Raw genomic sequence first — 24135 nt, 5'->3', positions numbered from 1 at the left:
TGATCAGGAAATTAAGCTTTGAGATCCTGTCTCAATATTTCAGCATTTAATTAAGGAAATATGTAGAATATTTTATTAACAACTCTTTACATAAAAAAATACCATATTTTTATATACTTCTAGATTTTGTTTTTACATAGAGTCTGTATACTTCTTAAATAAATTATTTGTAGAATTTACCGAATCGTAATAATATAATTAAGTGTAGATACATGTCTTTTTAAAAAAGTAGTAGTTTAAAATTATTTTATGGAACCCAGCTAAATAGAAATATTTTAATATTTTAAATTAGGTTTAGAGGATCTTCAATGTATGTAGATTTTTGCTTTTATCCACTTAACATCTTTCACAGTTAATAATATAAATACAAAACTTTATTATTTTTATATTAGCAAATACCCGTTAATTTAAGAATAATCAATCAACTGATTTTATTTTGAAAAAATATAAAGGTTTTACATACAACGAAAATTTTTGGGACAAGTTTTCTATAAATTTTATGAAAATAACACAATGCCACTATTTTCCGGTCAAATATCGGCCAACTTCCAATAGAAACTCAACCCCAGACTCCCTTGACGTTTCCCTATGGGCACCTCTCAGCTGTGCCTTTGTTTACATTGTATCGTTCATAGTTTCTCTCACCTTTACGATGAGCTTGATACTATGTCACTTCGAAACAATTTCACAAAATTAATAACTTTTAGCATTTTTTATTAAAAAATAAATAAATAAATTTTTTTATGTGAAATACATATGTAAAAATAATATTCTTTCTTATTCTTATTCTTATTTCTTCCTTAAAAAAAATCAAAAAGCCAAGAAAAGTTCGCACAGCAAATGTCCTCCTTCTCCTACTTCTGCAAAAAAGTAGGAAATTTATAAAAAATCAAAATAATAGTTGATCAAAAATACCCTTCGTATCTATAAATAATAGTTGATCAAAAATACCCTTAGTTTCTAGCGGGATATTCTCGCAATCGAATAACTTCTTTTAGTCGGTCAGGAAAGGAGTGAATAGAAGGTGCGTTCCAAAATAAAGTTTTTGAATTTAGCGTCCCCTGGTGGCGCCATATACATATATGTCGACTGGTGCGTTAGAATCTGCTTGTCTTTATCGATTTTCCAGTGAGAATTTCATGACATTTCATCTATTGGAAGTGAAGTTAGTGCGTTTTAAGTGTCAGTATGTTTGTGTTATCGGTGCCAAAATGAGCTTCGAACAAAGAGCCAACATTAAAATACATTTAAAATTGGTAAAAATTTTACCGAAACGTTTCAAATGATGAAACAAGGTTATGGCGATTATTGCCTATCCCGCAGCAGAGTGCACGAGTGGTTTCAACGTTGGGCCTACGAAAGGTGTGTGCACGGTTTGTTCCGCACAAATTGACTGACAACCAAAAATTGTTCAGAATCCAACATTCGAAGGACAACATTAAACCGATTATTTAACCAAAAATCACATTTTAACCATTAACCACTCCCGGTATTCACCTGATTTGGCACCGTCCGACTTCTTCCTTTTCAGAAAAATTCATTTGCCCATGAAAGGAAAGCGTTATGTAGACGTAGAGTGCATTCAAAAGGCGTGCACCGGCTTACATGCGAAAAGCTGTATTGAAGCAGAAGGAGACTATTTTGAATAAAATAAATAGATTTTATCGGTTTTTTTTTATAATCCTGCCACAATATGGTGTTGCCTTAATCGTTTCTGCAAATGATCACATAAATGCTGGATGCGATGGATTCCACATAATTTTATAACAAATTTTCTTTAAGGATTTTCAAATATACTTATTTTGTTAGAATTTCATTGATAAAAACAGGGTTGCCATCACTTGATGTGGATATGCAGCCCCATACCATGACACTGCACTTGCGTGCTTAACGGTTTTAATTCAAAACTTTGTATTTATTTCGTCTTTTGGCTCCTCCACAAGTCAAAACCTTTGATTTAGCAAACTTCCCGTTTATTTCTAATAACTTCACTGACTAAATGGGTTTTTTCTAAACAATGCATGACTTAAATTCATTTATATTTAATGATCTGCGCACTATACTCGATGAATCAATGGTATTTTAAGACGCTTTCTATACATAAATTATATTCGGACACTTTTGCTTTATGAATTTATTACTTATATTTTTAGCTGCCGTTGTTGTCGCAGCAGCGAAATTTTGCTATTTTCTTTCGATTACGCAGGAGTACAATGCGGGCTATTAAATTATTGCTAAATTTTCTAATACTATTTACAATGAGATTGGAAGGGTATTAAGGCTTAAGATCTACACTATATGTATAATTGTGTATGCTGCAATGTGTATGTGTATTTTGGTTTTGCTAAATCATATTTGCTAAATTGGTTTTTTTGTAACTGTAAATCCGCCTTTTCTGATTTAACTTTTGTATTTAGTTTTGCACCTGGTTAGTTTTGATGATTCTATTTAGCCATGATTTGTCAGATCAGAACAACACCGATGAGCACCGATTCTGTCCAAAGCAACGCTGCAATCTTTAAACAAATTATTCGCATCGGAATACTACAGCATATAGCTACAGACTGACCGATCACAATCAATTTCCTTTATGGAAAAGTTTTTTATTTGTGAAGAGTATAAATGCTTCGGTGCAATCAAAGTGAACGCTTTGTTGTTGTTTATGTACATACTAACAGATTATTCCATTTTCCTTCCCACTTAAGGGAAGGGGGCTGAGCTCAGGCCACCAAGGATCACCGCTTGGCGAACTGTTGACGGCCTAAGTTGTTAGGATAGCTGCGAATACCCAATAAGCAGTCCCTGACCAAGAGCGACAGGAGAGGAGGATTCGGCTTAAAAGACCTGAAGCATCCTACGAATCTCTGGTGACGAGGTGAATAGATGCCGCCTCAAAATAAGCATCAACAACCCCATAGAGGGCTGCCTCGAGGGATCACCTACCCATTAGAGGGAGGCAACAAAGCGACGAGAAACGCTACAACAACCAGAATGTTTAACGTGGGCTGACGACAGCCTTACTCCAAGGTACTCAAAAGTACAACGGATCAAATCAATGCGTTAATTAGCGTCCTAAAAATGCCAGGCATTCTCAGTACCGATTGGCAGTGTGGAATGGACACACTAACCACCTTGGTTGGGTTTGAGGCCCATCTAAAACCTCTCCCGTACTATGGGTCCGGCACCCGGTTGCAATGCAACTCCACATCGAACCAACAAAAAGTCAATTTTACCCGCATTTGGGTAGAAACCACAACCACCACGATACTCCCCGAGGGGCCAATCCGCATGAGCAGGTTGGAGTTACCTCCAAGGGCTCCTGCTCCCCGTGGTATCAGAATTAAGTCTCCGGTCAGACCTCGTAGCCGAAACTACTACCAGTTAAGCTTCCGTACTGCTCTGGACTGGTGGCCAATAAAGAAGGTGAGGTTGGACCCCACTGACACACAAAATATACCCAACACAACACTCATACTAAAAACTAACCCTAATTCGCAGTTAAACACCTTCGCCGCTTAAATACCTCACCGACTAGTGGAGATCACACCACTAACATCTAAGTGCTCATTTGTCCAGCTAATCCCCATACCTCCCAAATCCCTAATGTCAGAGTACATCGGGCATTCAGCAATAACATGCTCCCAATCTTCTACCCGCTTCCCACAAAAACAACCGGACCGATCAGAGAGGTGTCTCTGATGCAAAAATGCATTCAGAGGCCCATGCCCCGTAATCACAAAACCCAGACTCAGACAAAATCTGAAGTCTGGGTTATCCGCGACAAACCCAACATCCCGAATGTACTCATACGTCACTCGGCCATTGGGACAATTGTCCCAACGTTCTTGCCACCTACTCCTAACCCTATCATCTAGAAGCCTCCTTCTCCCTAGATATCCCTCCCACAACAACGGAAATCGTAAAAAAAAGAAATCCCCAACTGTAAATGCTCGGCCGGGGCAACAGATGGCAGATAGCAAACTGCTTGAGAAACGTGCTTGTAAATAACAAATACAGCCCCCGTCTAAAGAGCACATCACAGATGACAAAGAAAGAAATCACGCAACGAAGTAGGACCACGATTTTGACACACAATTTGGAAACGTAGAACTTAGGCTGACGGCTGTGGCATTCTGTTACCTCAGTAAGCAAGAGTGACATCTTGCAGGAGTGGCTTTCAGGGTAATGTCATAGGCGCCTCCGTCCCGTTAATACTTTGGCAGGGTTTCATGTACGTTCTATGCTACGTCGCCATCAGGTTGGCGGTACAGGCTCATTGATTTTAATCCTGGCTAGTGCAATGGTCCTCGCTCTGAACACGAATTCCCATGTTTTGTGTTAACCCCCTGTGCCCTCCCTGCGATGCAACTGCACAATCGAGAGAAGATAGCGGCTTGAAGCAGGGACCTTTACAACACGAACAAAGAAAACAAGGAAAACAATACGCCAGTATCCGAAAACAAAGCAAAATTTTGCGCTCGCCGCCACAGATGGGAAATTAGAGTGCAATCCAAACGGCTTGCGCGAAGGAAACTGCCTCCCCTATGACTGAATCAGCGAAAGCAAACAGCAAAACAAAAAGATGAAGTTGGCAATGCTAAGACAGAAGAATATAAGTACCGATGTAAAAAATGGGATATCCAAGCTGGACGAACTCTTCGATATTATCGGTAGCCTGAGCCGAAACTGGTTAAAGGCAGAAAGGGATACGAGACGCACGAACACAACTAGGTCCTTAGAAGCATGCAACGATCACGCCGATGTTTCAAAGCCACTGACAGCTCTTTCTAAACGAATGGCACCAAGTCCAATAGAACAGGAGTCAGAGACAGAGACAGGAGTCAGAAATACTGGTGGCACGTAGTAAAAGGAAACAGCAGGCAAAACGACATCAAAGCGAAGAGCAAACTCAAGAACAAAAAGATGACAAGCTCCAGAAGCAAAAACGGGCACCCAGAACCGGAGTTCGACCAAAAGCAGTGCTAATCAAACCGGCAGAAGGCCGCAGTTATGCGGAGGTGCTTCAAAACTATGGCAATACGTCATGACAGACCAAGACAAAGTGGAAGTCTGGGCAATGCGGAAAACAAAATCAGGTGCCCTGCTCCTAGAACTGAAGAAAGGAGAAAAACCGAAGGCAGATCTCTGAAATGCTCTCACGAGCAATCTACGCGGAATAGCTTCTGTAAGCGAGCTAAAGCAGAAAGCCAGTATTGAGATCCGAGACCTCGTCTCCTTATCCACCGCAGCAGAAGTCACGACCTCCGTAAGATGTCTGTTAGAACAAGCAGATGAAGAAATCACAGTAAGAACCAGCGCTCCAAATACTCGCGAACAAATACGCGCATATGTGACGTTGACAGCCGATAGCGCAAACAGGGTACTAAAGGAAGGTTACATAAAAGTAGGATGGATCAGGTGCAGGGTGAAGCATATGAAGGAAGTCAAAAAATGCTGCAGATGCTTCGACTTCGGCTACTTACAATGGGAATGCAAAGGGCCCGACAGAAAAGGCTGAGGATTATGTATAAGATGTGGGAAACCCGGGCACAAGCTGAAAGACTGCAAAAATTCATCGAGATGTTGCCTGTGCGTAGAACAGAAGCATACCCAAACAGATCACATCCTAGGCTCTCGGTCGTGCGATTCTTATAGAGAAAAAACAAGGACATGAAGATCAAAACGGCTGACCACCTCCTGCCGCAGCTCATGCTGGAACTCGGAACCGAGGTAGCAATCATTAGCGAGCAATACAAAATAGCGCAAGATGGAACATGGCTGGAAGACATCACCGCAACAGCGGCAATATGGCTAATGGAAAGGAGTAGTTTCAAAAAAACAAACAGCGGGAGAAGAAACGGGTTTGTCTGGATAGAAAACGAAGGCATCACGGTAATCAATTGCTACCTGACACCGAGCGACCCTATCACATACTTCCAAGCAAAGCTCGATGCTATAGAGGTTGCTGCACGACAAAGAAACCGTCACTTAATCATAGCCGGAGACTTCAACCCCAACCACCACGAATACATATCCTACCTCATAGGCCCAGATTAAAATCCAGCAACGACGAAAAGAAGAGAAACACGTAAATTAAACGCTTCCAAGCTAGACTCAGAAAAGCTCCTTGCGGCCATAGATGAAAACCCACCAAAATACCACGCAAGTAGCACAGCTAGGTTGATTGTCCAAGCAACTCTGAGTACCATCACTGAGGTATGTAAACAATGCCCAAAATAAAAGGCGGACATCCAAAGAAAGCAGTTTACTGGTCGACTGCCGAAATCCAAAAACTTAGACAAACTTGCCTGCGCAAAAGACGACGGTATACAAGAGCTAGAAGAAGAGGAAGAAACGGAATGGAAGAGCATAAGGAATATAACGCTGCGAAAACTGAGCTGAAAAACGCAATAACAAAGACAAAAAAAGATAAATGGGAAGATTTACGTAACGATATAAACAAAAATCCGTGGGGTCTCGCATACAAGATCGTAATGAAAAAACTCGGAGCAAAACAGTCGGGTGGCCTGAGTTAAACACCGCAGCTATGGAACACATCGTAAACACTCTGCTCCCAACCCATGACCTGGGAAGAGACCCACCAGAACATACACAAGAGAGCTCATGTCCGCCTTTCACCTTGGATGAAATGAATACGACAGCAAACACTCTAAAGACCAAAAAAGCCCTGGGCCTGATGGGGTACCAGTAGAAGTATTAAAGCTAAACGCTACGGAACGCCTGCACTTACTGCTATCCATGTGTAATGTTTGTCTGAACGAGGGCATTTTCCCAGAACCATGGAAGAGGCAGCATCTGAACCTAATAAGCAAAGGCAAAGGAGACCCAGCATACCGACTTCTATGCATGCTAGATACAGTAGAAAAGCTACAAGAAAGACTGTTGAAACCCCGCATAATAGCCGCCATAAACGATGCTGGAGGTCTATCAGAGCGACAACATGACTTCAGACCAGGCAGGTCCACCATCGGAGCTGTGGAAGACGTCGTGCGCAGCGTGGAGGAAGCTCATCGAAAGAACAACTTCTCGAGGACAATAGTCCTCCTCTCAACAGTTGACATAAGAAATACATTCAATAGCGCAAAATGGGCAAATATTATCGACGCACTAGAAAGCCGCTTCAAAACGCCCCTCTACTTGATGAAATTGATACGAAGCTATCTTAAAGGCAGGGAACTACTGACGGCCTACAAAGTAAGGAAATAACCTCTAGGGCAACGCAGGGATCATTACTTGGACCAGATTTATGGAACGCCAGCTGCGATGGAATTTTATACGTTGAAATGCCTGATGATTGCTACCTCGTTAGCTATGCAGACGATATCGCGCCGTCATAACCGCACGTAATACCGACATGGACAGGCACAGACTGACACAAGTTTTGCCTAGCTGCAGAAAAAACAGAACTGATCCTGCTCGCTAGGAAACACATCCCGCTGGAGGTAAGCATGCAAGTTCATTCAGAAACTATTCAACCGATGAAAACCCTAAAATACCTAGGAATAAGAATGGACAATAAATTGACGTACTGGGCGCAAATCCAACATGCTGCAAAAAAGTCAGCCAATATAACCATGTCGCTATCAAGACTTATGGCAAACACCGGAGGCCCACTTGCAAGTAGAAGGAAATTGCTTATGGATACAACACAGTCAGTGCTATTATACGGTAGCGAAATATGGGCCGATACACTAAAGGTAGAACATAGACAGAAAGTGCTTGATAAAGAGCAGAGGACAGCAGCCCTGAGAGTCGCCTCGGCGTACCGCAGCGTATCCGAACCCGCAGTGCTAGTGATAAGCGGCGTCATCCCAATAGACCTTCTCAAAAAGTAGAGAAGACAACTCTGGCTATGGAAGAAAGACGGAATAGAAATACATATGCCCACAAGACAACAGGCGAGGAAGCAAACTTTTGAACTCTGGCAAGATTGGTGGACAAGGGAGAGCAAAGGAAGATGGACCGTCAAACTGATTAAAGAAATAGAGATGTGGCACAGTAGAAAACACGGTGAGGTAAATTATTACATAACACAAATGCTGTCCGGTCACGGGTATTTCCGAAAATACCAGTACAGCATGAGAAAAACAGAAAGCCCAGCACGTATTTACGGAGACGAACCGCTAGATGATGCAAACCATACCTTTTTCAAGTGCCACCGATGGAAAGAACCACGAAGAACTGTAGAAAACAAGCTCGGAGAACTAAGTACGGAAAATATTTTAGAAAAAAGGATAGCTAGCAGCGAAAACTGGGAAATAATTGCCGGGTACGTGGAACATGTTCTACGCACTAAAAAAAGAGACATGGATGCGAACTCCCAATAGAAGATGAGCCAAATAGCTTGATGCTGGCTACAAAATCGTAGGCATTTCTGGACGCAGGGAGAGTAGAAATTGACCTGTATTGGGGCCATCTGGGAAACCTTGCCCTGAAGTAATGCGAAAGCGGGGTAGGGAAAAAATCCCTGATAGAAGAAGGGAGTGTTTTAGTGGGTACACCACTCACGTAGGATGACGATCCCTATTCGGTGCGAAGCCATTTTGAACCCTCCTTACGGCCTGCAAAATAGGATGGCTCAAGTACATTCAGGAACATGTTTCCATGCAATTTTATGATGAGAACATATACAGCCCGACATATATGTCAAATTCTTATATTGGGTAATAGCCTTGACAGACGAGCAAAATTAATGCGCATTAAGAAATGCTAATGCTTAAGAAATGAAATGCAGACGGCAGAATTCTGCATTTAGACAGCTGATGCTGAAATTAGTTTATTTATTAAAAAAAAAACGGGAAATAAAGAGGAAATTATTAATGGCAATTTTGGTAGTTTTGGAAAATCAATATAAATTTAGCGAAAAAAATGTTAAGTAAATTGGAAAATGGATAGCAAACTGTGTCATTTTTTGTCATCTAAAAATATTAAAAATTGTTTTTGTTAACACACTTTCACATAATTTAATTAGCAACATAAAAACTGTTTACGCCTGATGCTGTTAACACAAAGGAGGCGGCAGACTTCAAGCGACATCTGTCAAACAATAGCAAAATTCGATAATTTTTAACCAGTGTTGCCTACTCAAATTTGGTAAATTCAGCTAAATGCACGAAATTTTTGTGCATTACTAATTTGCATTACCATGGGTCAAATGCGCAAGTAAATGTAAATTAGCCCGCTAATGCAAATTAGCGCTGTCGTCTGTTAGGGCTATTAACATGGACAAATGCGCAAGTTAATGCAAATTAAGCCCGCTGTACATATTAGCGCTGTCGTCTGTCAGGGCTATTACTAATTTGCTTTAACATGGGATGCGCATGTTAATGCAAATTAAGTCCGTTAATGCAAATTAGCGCTGTCGTAAATCAGGGCTATAAGCTGAAGTTGGTTTGCAAGGCCACTTGTGATGAAATTAATGTTTTAACCAGAGTTCAAAAAATTAAATACAAAAGCGTATGGTGCCTTAAAATGATATATTTGACCAAAACTTCATTTACATTTTCTCATTTGATGGCTTTTCTTTAAATAGTTTAGACAAAGTGAAAGCCTTTTATCCTCTTTCTGAGGAAGGTTGGGCGAATGAATTTTAAGCTGCGATTATATATTAGATGCTCCTCACATTCATAAAATACGAAGTTTGTACAAATTGTATGGCAAATGTTGAATTTTCTCGGTCTACCTGTATTCTATTTTTGATTGATTTGTTGCGTTATGTTGGTAATTATAACTCTTACTTATGCTGACAATATCGGCTATTTGGAATAAGCTAATTTTTTTCAGCTGTTTTGCTTGAACGCACTTTGGTTTGCTTACTATTTTCCGCCAAAATCGCTAACTTTCTACTAAAAACAGAGTCACGTTAGCATTGCTTTGGAAATCTTTCCAAAGGGTCGTACGATCAATAAAGAATAGTACCAGCAAGTTATGTGCAAATTGAGCAAAGCAACAAAAAGGAAAAACGGCTGATGATTTATCCGTGAATATTAATGTTTGTATGTATGTATGTTGCTGCGACTATGCAGCTGAAGGTAGCAAATGTAAAACCAAAAAAAACTATGAGGGGGTTCTCTTACTTTTGCAAGATTACAGATTGCAAAAATCCTATACCGAAATATACAAGGGCACGAGAGCACCCATTGCAGAATCTAGTGATATATGAACGGCTGATTCGGACAATTTATTGTAAATAACTATTGTGCATGGCTAATGTGAATTGGCGCGCCTTCTGCATTCATTCTTAACAAAAAAACTGTAACAAATCTTTATAATTTAAATAGAAATTATAATATCTATTTAAAACTTACCTTCCTCAACAATTTAATGTCAAAATATGTATGTATTTAAGTAAAATGACAGCTAGCACAGGGTTGCAATTATTTTTTTACGTGTAATTGCAAGAAAATAAACATGGGTTTTGGTCTGACATATTTTACAGCCCTTGCAAATATTCTTCTGCGTGTGTTTGTTATTGTGCCGTTGCATTAGGTGGAAAACTCGTGCACCGTGCAAGGTTTTGTAAGAGCAAGAGAATCCTCCTATTGAATTTACAATATTAAACTATTTACGATGTTTTTTTTTACCACAGAGGGTGAGTTTATGTACATACTTGTATAGCATGAGTATGTAAATATAAATTTAGTTAAATCATGTCAGAGTTTTAGGACGGTTGCTATAAATAATTTTATGGGGAAGACCTTTGTTCTAATGTGACAATAGAATATTCCAATCTTTGTTATATTACTGTGGGCAAAAAGTATTATGACTTTTTTATTGAAACTTCGCACGAAAAGTGCAGTGACATCTGTGCCAAATGTCACGTCAAAATAATTGCCGGGGTATGTCGACGTAAAGGGACCGATTCCGTTCAAAGAAAAATACTTCGTTTAGTGTGATCGTTATAAACTTCTAATTTAATATATAATTGCGTTTATATAAATATATGGGTGTGTGTATGTGACCAATATTGGTAATTGTTTTATTTTGTGGGTTAGTATATTTGTAAATAGGATAAACTGCTGTGGATTAAAATTCCTTTTATCCCGTATTTCTGGTTGAGTTGATTGTGTTGTGTTTTTTTTCCTTGTTGACTCTGCTTGTCCCCTCTCTCGACTGTTGAGTGAAGTTGCGGCGGTTGATATTCCTCTGCATTACACCTCTATTACTCTATGTAATTTGTGGGTGTAATACAGAAAAGGAATTTGCTTGGATTAAACAATAATGATTAGTGTTTATTGATGACGAACGACGTCCAGGTCGGCCATCAACATCAACTGATGATCAATATGTCAACAAAATAAAAAACTTGGTGTTTTAGTAACGACTTAACAGTCAGAGGCCTTTGATCGTAGCATTACCGAAAGGATCAGTGAAATCCAGTTTGAAAAATATTTTGGGTCCAAGAAAAGTGCAACTCCGATTTGTTCCAAAATCTCTCAATTTTTCCGAAAAAAAAACCGGCGCGTTGACCAAAATCGTGGGAATGGTGAGCCGACGTCGAAAGAACCACGCCAAAGCAGGGCAAATAGGAAGGTTATGTTGACAGTTTTCTTCGATTATCGAGGAGTGGTGAGCTCCGAATTCCTTCCGACTGGCCAACCTGTCAACAAGGAATACTGTTTGAGTGTTATGTGTCGTTTGCGCTAAGCTGTTCTTAAAAACAGACCGGAATTTTGGACCGACAACTATTGGTTAATGCGACAATGCAACGTCGCACTCAACATCGATTCTTCGTAAGTTTCTCGCCAAATTTTCAACCTATGTCGTGCTGTAACTACCGCGTTCACTTGATTTAGCTTCGAGTGACTTCTAGGTATACACTAAACTCAGAAGACCGCTCCGGGGAAACTGCTTTGAGTCAATTGAAGACACTAAACCTGAATCGCCACTGACTTTAACAACTGTTTCGAGGATTGGAAAAAACGTTGGCACAATTGTATTGAGGCCGAGAAGAATTACTTTGAGGGAGCCGGCCTAGATTTTGGAGAAGAAATTAATAATTTTAAAGTTATGAGCAAAGTCTTATTATTTTTTCCTCATAATAGAAAGTCAGGTTAGTGATCAATAACAATCTCGCTGCAAGCACTCACAAGTATGATTTCTTAGACGTAGTTGTTTCCTTAAAAACATTAATCTTAATTTTGTGATGCTTAAATCTCCTGCCGTTTGTGTTATACTATGTTCGGGCCGACAACGAAAACATGTTTCCGTGGGAAAAACTGGTTTTCGCACGAAAACTTGTGTTTTCGTCCATGTAAAATCTGTCAAACGAAAACACAGTTTTCGCTGAAAACTACTTGAAAACTTACATTCCACTCATTATAATCGGTGCCTGCTCTAGTTTAATCGATGTTTTTGGAAGTCATATCTTGCCGGCCCTAAATTGTCACTTGATATTTGTTTACATTCCATAAACAAAAACAGCTGTCGCTTGATATTCTCATATTAGGGGGATTCTCTTTCTCTTGCTCTTGCAAAACCTTGCACTGTGCAGAAATTGCAGAATTTTCCTCTTGGTGCAACGGCACAACAACAAACACACGCAGAAAATTATTTGCAATGGCTATAAATATGCAAATTCTTATATTGGGAAATATAACCATATATGTTTATTTTTGTGCCGTTATATATCACTAGATTCTGCAATGGGTGCTCTCTTGGCCTTGCATATTTCGGTATAGGATTTTTGCATTTTGTGTCATCGTGCAATCTTGCAAGAGTAAGAGAATGCCGCTATTGATAGTTGTCAGTGAAAACTCATCGAAAACACACATTGTCGGTCCGAACGACTTAGACACAACATACAAATGTGTTTTCGAAATGTTTTCAATGACGGTGCGAACATTGTATTAAAGGTATATTTATTATTAAAGGGTGATACATTTCCATGTTCCCTACTTTTTTTTATAAAAGAGCACAAAAACCTCAAATTAATTGGGGAATGTTTATTATCTTTCAAAAGAACGTTCTTTGGCATTTACAATTTGAAAATAATCTCTTTCAAATGTCATTTCGACTAGTAACTGGCGAATGACACACGTGATTTTTGTTCCAAGACCTGAATCGAAGCGAGATTGCCCGCATGGACTTTAATTTTTACGTACATATTTCCAAGGAATCACGATCTTGCTGACCAATCGGAACTGCTTACGCCGTTATAATCGAGTTAACAACAGCGCGCCAGTCGTTTCTTCTTTTCGCAAGGTGGCGCCAATTGGAGATTCCAAGCGAAGCAAGAGCTTTCTCCACCTCTACCTTCCAAAGAAGTGGAGATTATGCTTCCCGGCGGGTACGCCGTCCAATACTTTCAGAGCTGAAGTGTTTTCGTTAATTCGGACGACATTACATAGCCAGCGTAGCCGCTGTCTTTTAATTCGCTGAACTATGTCAATATCGTCGTATATCTTATACAGCTCATCAACGAATGCGATATTCGCCGTGGCCAATTCGCAAAAGACCATAAATCTTTCGCAGAACCTTTCTCTCTAAAATTCGTAACGTCGACTCATCAGATGTTGTCACCGTCCATGCCTCTGCACCATATAGCAGGACGGGAAGTTTTGTTTTTGTTCGTCGAGAGATGACTTTACTTCTCAATTACCTACTTAGTCGGAAGAAGCAACTATCAGCAAGAGAGAGGCTGCCGTTGTTGTTGATACTGGTTCCAAGATAGACGAAATTATCTACAACTTCAATGTTATGACTGTCAACAGTGACGTGGGTGCCTAGTCGCGAATGCGACGACTGTTTGTTTGATGACAGGCGATTTTTCGTCTTGTCTTCGTTCACTGTCAGACCCATTTGCTTCGCTGCTTTATCCATTCTGGAGAAAGAAGATATAACGGCGCGGTTGTTAAGGCCAATGATATCAATATCATCAGCATACACCAGCAGCTGTACATTCTTATAGAAGACGGTGCCTTATATAAGATATTTTCTTCAGAAGTAGGTTAAAGACGTCAAACGAAAGGGTGTCACCTCGTCTGAACAGCCGTATTGGTTTTGCAGAGATACCAAATTCAGACATCGCGACATAAAGACAAATCCTTTTTAGATAAGTTTTCATTGGGGCATATTTTACGTGTCGGGTCTCAAACCCAGATCACAATCCTTAGGAAGATGGTTCGCCTTCTCACTTTTGATCGCCCTCAAACGGATGTTTCTTGGCTACCCAGAGGATACTTGGCCAAAGAACGGAAGTTGTGAGCTGCTTGAGCCATATGTAAAAGAACTGTTTCTGGCCACTCCCATGTGAATGGTGATCAAAGGGCTTCCCCTCCCTACTACACATGACTCCATCCTCTCTTTTTGCTACTAATTCATTTTATAAAATAAAAAATTGGTGTATAAAGCTAAACTTATAAAAAGAACCTTTGTTTTATAAATGAAAATCTACTTTTTATGCGTAAATGCATCACCACATGCCCAAAACTTTGCTCACGAATTTATCGTATGTGCCATTAAATGGCAATATTTAAAAAATAAGCAAAGTTGGTATTTAAATTTTGGCTGGTATATTCCGTTGGTTGACTATTGTTGCACATATTTACCCAGCAATGTCTCACGCCAAATTCGAAAATAAAAACAAAAAAAACACTCCTGGAAAATTTCAAAAATAAAAATTCTTTCAAGCATATTTGCGTGCAGAGCATGCGTGTGCAAATTCAAACCTTGATTTAAACCCAAATTATTTACCAGGTTGTTGATTTTTTACAGGTATTTAAAAACGGTTCAGCTATCATTTATTATTTTGAATATATATTCATATATTTTTCTAGTGTTAAGTCAGTGTCGATTGAATTTCTTATAAAGTTTAATTATTAACATTAAAACTGAAGTGAAAAGTGTGCTATTTGGTCTACATTGAATTCATACAAAACATATTTCTGTGCATAACATACTCCTGTCACCAAATTTGGTGGACGTTCGGTCATTGTTTGCTATAAATCAAAATATCTTTCGAAGAAGATTGTAGGGCCGATAGGCCCAGGTGCAGAGAGGACAAACTGCAGATGCTCCACTGGTTGCATCTGGCCGTGAACCTAGATTTGGTCTAGGCCATTCTAGTTACCAAAGTGGATATAATAAATTATTTACCCAGTTGAGTATTCCAATATATATTAAAAACAATTTTATTCAGAACCTTAAGATTTATATGCTTTTTTTCGTTGTCACTGTTCTTCGTAATTACATGAGACAATGAGTTCACAATTCTAAAATTGGTTTTTAAAATTTTGTTTTTATAAACAGGAAACACTAATACAGGAATAAAACATTGTATCAAGACTTAACCTTTGCAGTTCTTCGCCGGCGTGTTTGAATAGCTCGGGCAGTAATCCATTGGCCCCCGCCGCTTTGTCGTTCTACAGACGGGTAATTGCCATTCGAACTTCTTCATGGCCGGGCAATGGAACGTCTGCTTCATCGTCATTGATTGGTGAATCGGGTTCGCATTCTCCTGACGTTATACTTTCACTGCTGTTCAGCAGGCTGGAGAAATGTTCCCTCCACAATTTTAGTATGCTCTGAGCATCTATTACTAGATAACCTTTGGAAGTTCTACAAGAGTAAGCTCCGGTCTTGAAACCTTTTGTTAGTCGCCTCACCTTTTCATAGAATTTTGGAACATTACCCCTGTCGGCCAGCTTGTCAAGCTCTTCGTATTCACGCATTTCGGCCTCTCTCTTTTATTATCTGCAAATGTGTCTCACTTCCCTCGTTCAACTCTCGATGTCTATCCCATCTCGCGAAGGCGAGTTAAACTGAGAAAACGAAACATCCCCTACGCAGAGTGGTGCGCAGTTTTTGGGATCCGCCACGTAAAACCGCCCCCAATGAACAGTGACGCCGAGCTCACGAGCTTCAATTTCAGGCTTTTAATAGTCGCTTACCATGCCACGATAACGGTCGCAATTGACGGTTACGTTCTCACCTGCTTCTTTTTTGAAGAAATATGGACCGTGGGCTCCACCGTCCCATAAATCACACCATACCGTGGTTTTTTCTGGATGAAATGGCAACTCTTGACTCCTCAGGTTGCTCTTCGTTTCAAATGCGGCAATTTTGCTTGTTTCCATACCTATTGAGCCAGAAAAAGGCCTCATCGCTGAACAAAATTTGGCTCGAAAGTTGGTATCTTCTTGGAACTTTCCAAGTGATCATAGAGCGAAGTGATGGCCTCTTGCACAAGCGCCGAGTCAATTCTCCACGGCCTTCGTATACGCTCTTAGATAAGTAAGTTATCTACATTATCTTTGAAAATAACGGCAACACCGGTGGCATTCGATGTGCATATATGTACATATGTATGTATATATACTATGTGTACAAGTTGTTGAATTGGTCAGTCTTAGATTTGCAGATACTTGAATTTTAATAAACTCAAAAGCTAGTTCTTTATTTCCCAACATTGGGATTAAAAATTGAAAAACAAATTGAGTTTATTTAAATTCATGTAACTGCAAATCTAAGGCTGAACAATTCGGGCGTATGACTAACTTAGCGTATACTTTTTTCATAATGTCAGACAACTTGTACATATTGGGATTAGAAAATTCAAATTTTAAGATTTAAGTTACTTTTTTAATATTTAATCTCAAATATTGGGTAAAAAAATATTTAATCCCACATTCCGGATTGAAAAAGAAAAATAATATTCCACATATATTTTTAAGTTTTTAATCCCAACATCGGAACTAAAAAATTAAGATATCATTTTTGCTCCCAACATCATGAACAAAAAATTTAAATTTTAATCCAAAGTGTTTGAATTAAAAAATTTGCAAATTTGAGTAGGAGCTGACAAATGCAGAATTACCTTAGAAAAGTTGGATATGTTTAAAGTTTTTCAAAAATAGGCTAAGAAATTCTGTATACATATTAAAACATCACATTATTTTTAAGAGATGATGCGAAATGCTTAATACTATTGTGTTGCATTCGATACAATCCCGTATACAACTAAAATTTTCTTTTAGGTTCTACAAAGGTTGATTAAATCAAGGGGAAAATCTCAAGCTAAAAATCTTTCAGTTCAAATGGTTGCTGCTGAAAAACTAGCGCAGTGTCCCTCAGAGATGTTTGATGTGATACTTGACGAAAATCAACTGGAGGATGCATGTGAGCATATTGCTGAATACCTAGAGGTAAGTATTTTAAAATTCTTAAAAGCGTAGATATAAACATTTTATTTATCTTATCTTTTCCTTGTACATATTAAAAATGGGTTGTTTCATAATGGCATACAATGTTACGTAGACTATTTAAAGTGTAAACATAGTGGATTTAAACTGAACTGGGCTGAGGATATTGATGTATATAGAAACAAGGAAATATAAACGCAAAATATTTAATTATTCATCAATATTTATTTTGTCGCCTTCAAAGTAATTCCCACCAAATGTAATACACTTATGCCAACGATTTTGTCAGTCCTCGAAACACTTTTCATAAGCACTTTTTGGAGCGTATTTGGCTTTAAATTCGGTCACAACCGTATTATTTTTGAAAAAAGTTTAGCTATATCAAGTGGAGCAAGAACGAGTTTCATACCCAAAATATCCCTCAAAATCATTCGTACGGACTCGCAAGAGATATCGCGCTCTGTTGCTATCTCGCTAACACTTGCTTGACGATTTTCAAGCACATATCCTTCACTTTTTTATACCCTGAACAGGGTATATTAAGTTTGTCACGAAGTTTGTAACACCCAGAAGGAATCGTGGAAGACCCTATAAAGTGTCGAGCTGAGTCGATTTAGCCATGTCCGTCTGTCTGTCCGTCCGTCTGTCTGTCTGCATATATACGAACTAGTCCCTCATTTTTTAAGATATCGTTTTGAAATTTTGCAAACGTCATTTTCTTTTCATGAAGCTGCTCATTTGTCGGAACGGCCTATATCGGACCACTATAACATATAGCTGCCATATAGCTGGTATATATTATTTCCTAAAGCAACAATGTAATCTCCGAAGAAATTGATCAGATCGGTTAACTATAGCATATAGCTGCCATACAAACTGAACGATCGGTATCAAGTTCTGTATGGACAACTTTCACATTTGACAAGATATATTCACGAAATTTGGTATATATTATTTTCTAAAGCAACAATGTAATCTTCGAAGAAAATGTTCAGATCGGTTGACTATAGCATATAGCTGCCATACAAACTGAACGATCGGAATCAAGTTCTTGTATGGACAACTTTCACATTTGACAAGATATATTCACAAAATTTGGTATATATTATTTCCTAAAGCAACAATGTAATCTCCGAAGAAATTGATCAGATCGGTAGACTATAGCATATAGCTTCCGTACAAACTGAACACATAGTTACTAACAGAAATGCACCCGTGAAGGGTATTTAGCTTCGGTGCAACCGAAGTTAACGTTTTTTCTTGTTTTTTTTTTTTAATATTTTCAAACAATTTCCTTGTTCGATATTTTTATCCATTGTAAAAATCGCAACGCACTACTTGCTATAAACAAACAGGTTGACAAATCGCGCACATATTGGGCACAGTAATTATGGACAGTCCTAACCACTTATCAAAATACTTTTTTTTAAATATCATTTAAATACAATTTCAGGGTGTTTTTTTCACAATGTACTATTGCTGACCACATATTAATTTTAGTAATGCTTTACAAAATGTTGTAACAATGTATATCATTCTATAACGATAAATCTATTATATTTCTCTGCTATTTAGTAGAACTGAAGTACGGTACCATTATGATTCACATAAAATAAGAAAACCTGTCACCAACTAACCAAATATTTTTATTTAATATTGGGTACTAGTATAACATAAACATAGAACTTTACTTCTTGAATTTTTGTGTTGTGATTATTTAAAGCAAATAGCCTTTGTTTATTTTTTTAGAGACTAGGTTTATTCTGCCTAATGATCCCTAACAGAATGTGCTAAAAAAGGTATTTAAGAAAGTTCCTCATTATCATTAATTGAAAGATAAAGCATTCGTTAATTGCACACTACAATTGAAGTTTGTTTATCGACGATAATTCCTCTTGCAATTTTTTACATAGGAATGCACGATTATATTTAAAACATGTATATATAGTACATATAAAAACATGTTTTTTTAACCACAAAATCATGAAAAAAACTAAGAAAAAAATTTTACATTACGGAATAATATTTTTTCGGAAAAGGAAACACCCTACGAAATAACACAACCTGTACAGCTGCTGGCGTATGCCGATGATATTGATATCATCGGCCTCAACACCCGCGCCGTTAGTTCTGCTTTCTCCAGGCTGGACAAGGAAGCACAGAAAATGGGTCTGGCAGTGAACGAGGGCAAGACGAAATATCTCCTGTCATCAAACAAACAGTCGTCGCACTCGCGACTTGGCACTCACGTCACTGTTGACAGTCATAACTTTGAAGTCGTAGATAATTTGGTTTATCTTGGAACCAGCGTAAACACCACCAACAATGTCAGCCTAGAAATCCAACGCAGGATAACTCTTGCCAACAGGTGCTACTTCGGACTGAGTAGGCAATTGAGAAGCAAAGTCCTGTCTCGACAAACAAAAACCAAACTCTATAAGTCACTCATAATTCCCGTCCTGCTGTATGGTGCAGAGTCTTGGACGATGTCAACAACTGATGAATCGACGTTGCGAGTTTTCGAGAGAAAAGTTCTGCGAAAGATTTATGGTCCTTTGCGCGTTGGCCACGGCGAATATCGCATTCGATGGAACAAAAAGCTGTACGAGATATATGACGACATTGACATAGTTCAGCGAATTAAGAGACAGCGGCTACGCTGGCTAGGTCATGCAGAGGAAGAGGAAGACCTCCACTTCGTTGGAAGGACCAAGTGGAGAAGGACCTAGCTTCGCTTAGAATATCCAATTGGCGCCACGTAGCGAAAAGAAGAAAGGACTGGCGCGTTGTTGTTAACTCGGCTATAATCGCGTAAGCGGTTTCTACGCCAATTAAGAAGAAGAAGAAGTACATTATTGGAATGTGAAGAAAAAGTAATTTTGCTGGTTCGCAAATACTTTTGGCAAAACTTCATTTTAAAAAATTTTGCAAACGAATTTTACTTCCCCTCATAGAAAACTATATTAAAGTGTTCATTAAAAGAGATATACATATGTACGTACATATCAGACATAAACTTAACCGAAGATACTAAATTTATTGTATTGATTTGTTGTAGAAAACATAAATTTGAAGATAGCATCCGATGACATCAGGGATATGATATTAATAGCCCAATTCAGGGGTCGAATCGTTACATCCGTGAACGTATCACTCGTCATGTAAAAGCCTATATTTTGTATATCGTGATCGTAACGCTTCTATCGTAATCTGGCATGATGATATGATATCCGTATCCACAAATTACCAATCGTAATAGACAAATTTATGAAAATATGAGCAAATTTTTTTAAATTTAATGTTTTTTATAATTTTTAGTAATAAAGAACATAAATAAGAAACTAATGAATGGAATATCTCATTAAAAATTAAAAATTTATTTATATGAACAAAATTTTTGTATTTTAGTTGACATTAAAAATAAAATTATTTACAAGGTAAAGGACATATACATTTTTGAATTAAATTTATTAAAGAATACATTATTTGGTCTCTTATCGTTTGGTCGATTGCATTGAGGCGGTTCGCTACCCCGGTGTCCATTTCTTGTGTGTGATAAGAATCGCAATTTTGAGGGTCGTAACCTATTGTATATTTTATGCAGATTTTATGTAATGCCACACAAACGTTAGCAAATCTTCCACTTTTGTGGGGTGATACCTTCCTGTCTTGCCATATCCTAAAATTCCCCACCGTCTTTTTAAGATTCCAATGCTTTGTTCAACGATACATCTACAAAGAAAATTTTGTTAATTAGGATTCATAATTTTATTTTTTTATACCTGCGTAATTGCTACAATCTCTTAGCTATCTCCGCACTTCACTAGAGCTCATATAAAAAAAACAAAGTTGGATCCATTTTGATATTTAATTAGCTTTTGTTAGTTTATTGAAAATTTCGCAACAGTTTTGACAGTTCCAGATCTATTGTGACCTAAAAATACGATCCAAAGCAATGTGGAATTTAAAAACTATTGTTAATTGAAAATACATTACGATCCGTTTGCTATCATATGTCATAACGCCAGTCACCGCATACGATTGACGTATCACGTAATTTTCTTTCGTATGTTTGCCGATCCGTGCACGGATGTAACGATTCGATCCCAGTAAGCAGTCTCTAGTTACAATTTAAAAGATTAGAAGTAAGTTCTCAATTTGCGACAAGTTACTATTAACAATACAGTCTCTAGTTTTTAGTCACAAACTATTGTCTCAAATTTATCACAGGATAGCTACATAGCAGGTAACAAAACTAAAAACTTCTTGTTTGTAATTTTGAATAAACTGACATTCAATTTCGTAACTATTGTGATTCAAAGTTGGAAAGAGGCGAAATGAGCACCGAGGACAATACAGGCAGTATACACCCTAACGAAGCGAACACTGATCAAAACAACGAATTGCTGATTCTGGGGAGTATTTGAGAGTTCTCTAATCGAAATTAAACCGAATTTTTACGTCAGTGTGTGACACTAGAATCATGGCTCCATCATTTCACACTGAAGTCTAATCGACATGCATTTTATAAATCAGTCCTTAAGAGTAAAAAGCCGAAAAAGTCGGCTGGCACGGTAATGGCATCAGTCCTTTGGGATATCCATGGTATAATATTCATCGACTGATTACTGAGCAATTGCACTTTTTCCTTTGCCTGTCTATTCTACGAAAATTTGTGTTCTTCCGCATTAGCTCTGTGTTGTTATTTTTTTTTCTTTTTTTTTTTTTTGAAGTAATAAAATTTTCAAATGATTCTTATATGCAGTTTGAACGCATGCTTATGACTTGAAATATAATTTTGGTATTTATGAATTATATTGACTTTTAACATAAAGAGATAAAAATCATTCTATAGTAATTTAATATCTGTTATGTCTATGGCATGTCTATTTTTATACATACATACATCTCTAAATAACGAAAAGTGACAGCTTATTAGATCTCTTCGTTTTCAATTGAACGCTTATTGTGACTGTCGAACATTGAATTCTAAAATCGCCTTAAGTCATAAAAATTGCTTTTAATTCAAAATTTCAAATTTAGAGATTTGTAACAGTATCAAAGTACTGAATTCCGATTTAAGACCAAATACTAAACAAACTCCATCCATGTTTTGCGGTAACCCATTAATACGTAAATAAAGTTTGTTAGAATAACAAAAACTATTATATCTACAAGGTAGGTTCCAAAGTAAACAGGGCTTTTTGAATCTATCGCTGGCGGCGCCATCTATATATTATATTATCTATATATTTCATGACATTTCATTAATTGGAAGTGAAGATGTTGCGTTTTAAGTGTCAGTATGTTTGTGTTAACGGTGCGAAAATGAGCTTCGAATAAAGAGCCAACATTAAATTTTGTTTTAAAATTGGTAAAACTTTTACCGAAACGTTTCAATTGATGAAACAAGTTTATGGCGATGATTGGCTATACCGTAGCAGAGTGCACGAGTGGTTTAAACGTTTTCAAAGTGGTCGTGAGGACATAAATGACGACATATTGATCGCCAATAAAAATCCGTGATCACCGGAATTTCCATTGAAACTGTGCGTGAATTCATCAAAAATCAGCCGAAATCATCATTGAAATTCATGGAAATGGAATTGAACATCTCCAAAAGATCGATTTATCGCATTTTGACCCAACATTTGGGCTTACGGAAGGCGTGTGCACGGTTTGTTCCGCACAAATTGACTGACAACCAAAAATTGGTCAGAATTCAACATTCGAAGTACATCATTAAACCGATTGAAGCAGAAAGAGATTTTGAATAAAATAAATTGATTTAGCCGAAAAGCCCATTTGTTCTGTTTGTTTTGTAAGTCCTGTTTACTTTGGAACGCACTTTGTAGTTACTTGTTTTCCTTTAATAAATACCCACACAGGAAAAAGTCTAACGGTACGATATCACACGATCTTGGTGGCCAATCGACCGGCCAAAAACTTAAAATTATCTGCACACCGAAGTGTTCTCTCAATAAATCCATTGATTGATGTGATGTGTGGGAAGTAGTGATAAGCGAAGTAACGATTTTTTACTTTCAGTGAAAAGAGCGATTTCGATTTTTAAATCATAGTGATTTTTTATTGCTATTGCGATCTCTACTTTTCCTTATAACATAGATATGTTAAGTAGTTCTAACCTGCAATAAAGCCAAGATAAAAATATATTATCTGAAATAAAAGGAATTAATTTTAATGTAATCCTTTAATTTTCCATAAATTTAAAATTAATAATTTGTATATTCAGCAAAATTCAATCAACATGTATTTTTTATTTATTAATACTAATTAATATTAATATTTTATTAAATTAAATATCATGAAACTAAGTTTTCAAATTAAAAATATACTCTTTATTTCAAATCGCATATGTTCAAATCTAAAATGGAAAAAATTATTTGATTTTCAAAAATAAACAGTTTTTTCACTCTTTAGATTGAAAATAATATTAATATAAGTATATAGTTAAGTAAGAACAAGTAAAAAATTAGCTCAAATATACATTAAATATAAATTTTATAATCAAAACTGAAAAAACTCTTCACTATTAGCTTGAAAAAAAAAAAACCGCTCGCAGGGAACCGATTACGCTAAACATCCTAATTTTATCCGAGTTATGGGAGACAGATAAAGATATTTATATTTGTTGTGCTGCCACCATTTGAAGGGGTCCGCATTTTGAGCAATTATTTCCTCTTCCAAATAACGCTGAACCTCGATAACGGCTCTTGAATTACTAGTACCTCGCGGCTTGTTTGACACCATATTGGTGTCTATATAGCTCCTTGAAAACTCTGAGGTTTCTATTTGTGGTTCTTGGGGTTCATTTGCTTGGGCTTTTTGAATTACTCTACTTACATCTATGATTTTTAATTATGTCGGCTATTTTGGGGTCAGAAACAGCGAAATTTTTGAAACGACTATCCAAGAATGATGCCATGCCTAGAGTGTTGCTCTTTTCGGTATT

At 37.6% G+C, this 24135-nt stretch overlaps 2 protein-coding genes across 13 annotated transcripts in view; both read left to right on the top strand.

Moving 5' to 3' along the window:
* LOC126765079 (lysosomal thioesterase PPT2 homolog) overlaps positions 1-24135 on the top strand; it is a 541306-nt gene that overhangs the window by 47606 nt on the left and 469565 nt on the right. The gene's annotated exons all lie outside the window — the stretch shown is intronic.
* The window catches only part of LOC126765052 (voltage-dependent L-type calcium channel subunit beta-2), a 259846-nt gene that overhangs the window by 202144 nt on the left and 33567 nt on the right, over positions 1-24135 (top strand). For all 12 annotated transcript variants that reach the window (XM_050482651.1, XM_050482641.1, XM_050482644.1 and 9 more), the window contains exon 7: positions 16998-17165. In XM_050482651.1, the coding sequence (XP_050338608.1) occupies positions 16998-17165 (168 nt within the window). The remainder of the gene's footprint in view (positions 1-16997; positions 17166-24135) is intronic.

This window comes from Bactrocera neohumeralis, unplaced genomic scaffold (genome assembly GCF_024586455.1).
Source record: "Bactrocera neohumeralis isolate Rockhampton unplaced genomic scaffold, APGP_CSIRO_Bneo_wtdbg2-racon-allhic-juicebox.fasta_v2 cluster10, whole genome shotgun sequence".
Classification (NCBI taxonomy): Eukaryota; Metazoa; Arthropoda; class Insecta; order Diptera; family Tephritidae; genus Bactrocera; species Bactrocera neohumeralis.
This window is presented reverse-complemented; position numbering and strand designations above follow the sequence as displayed.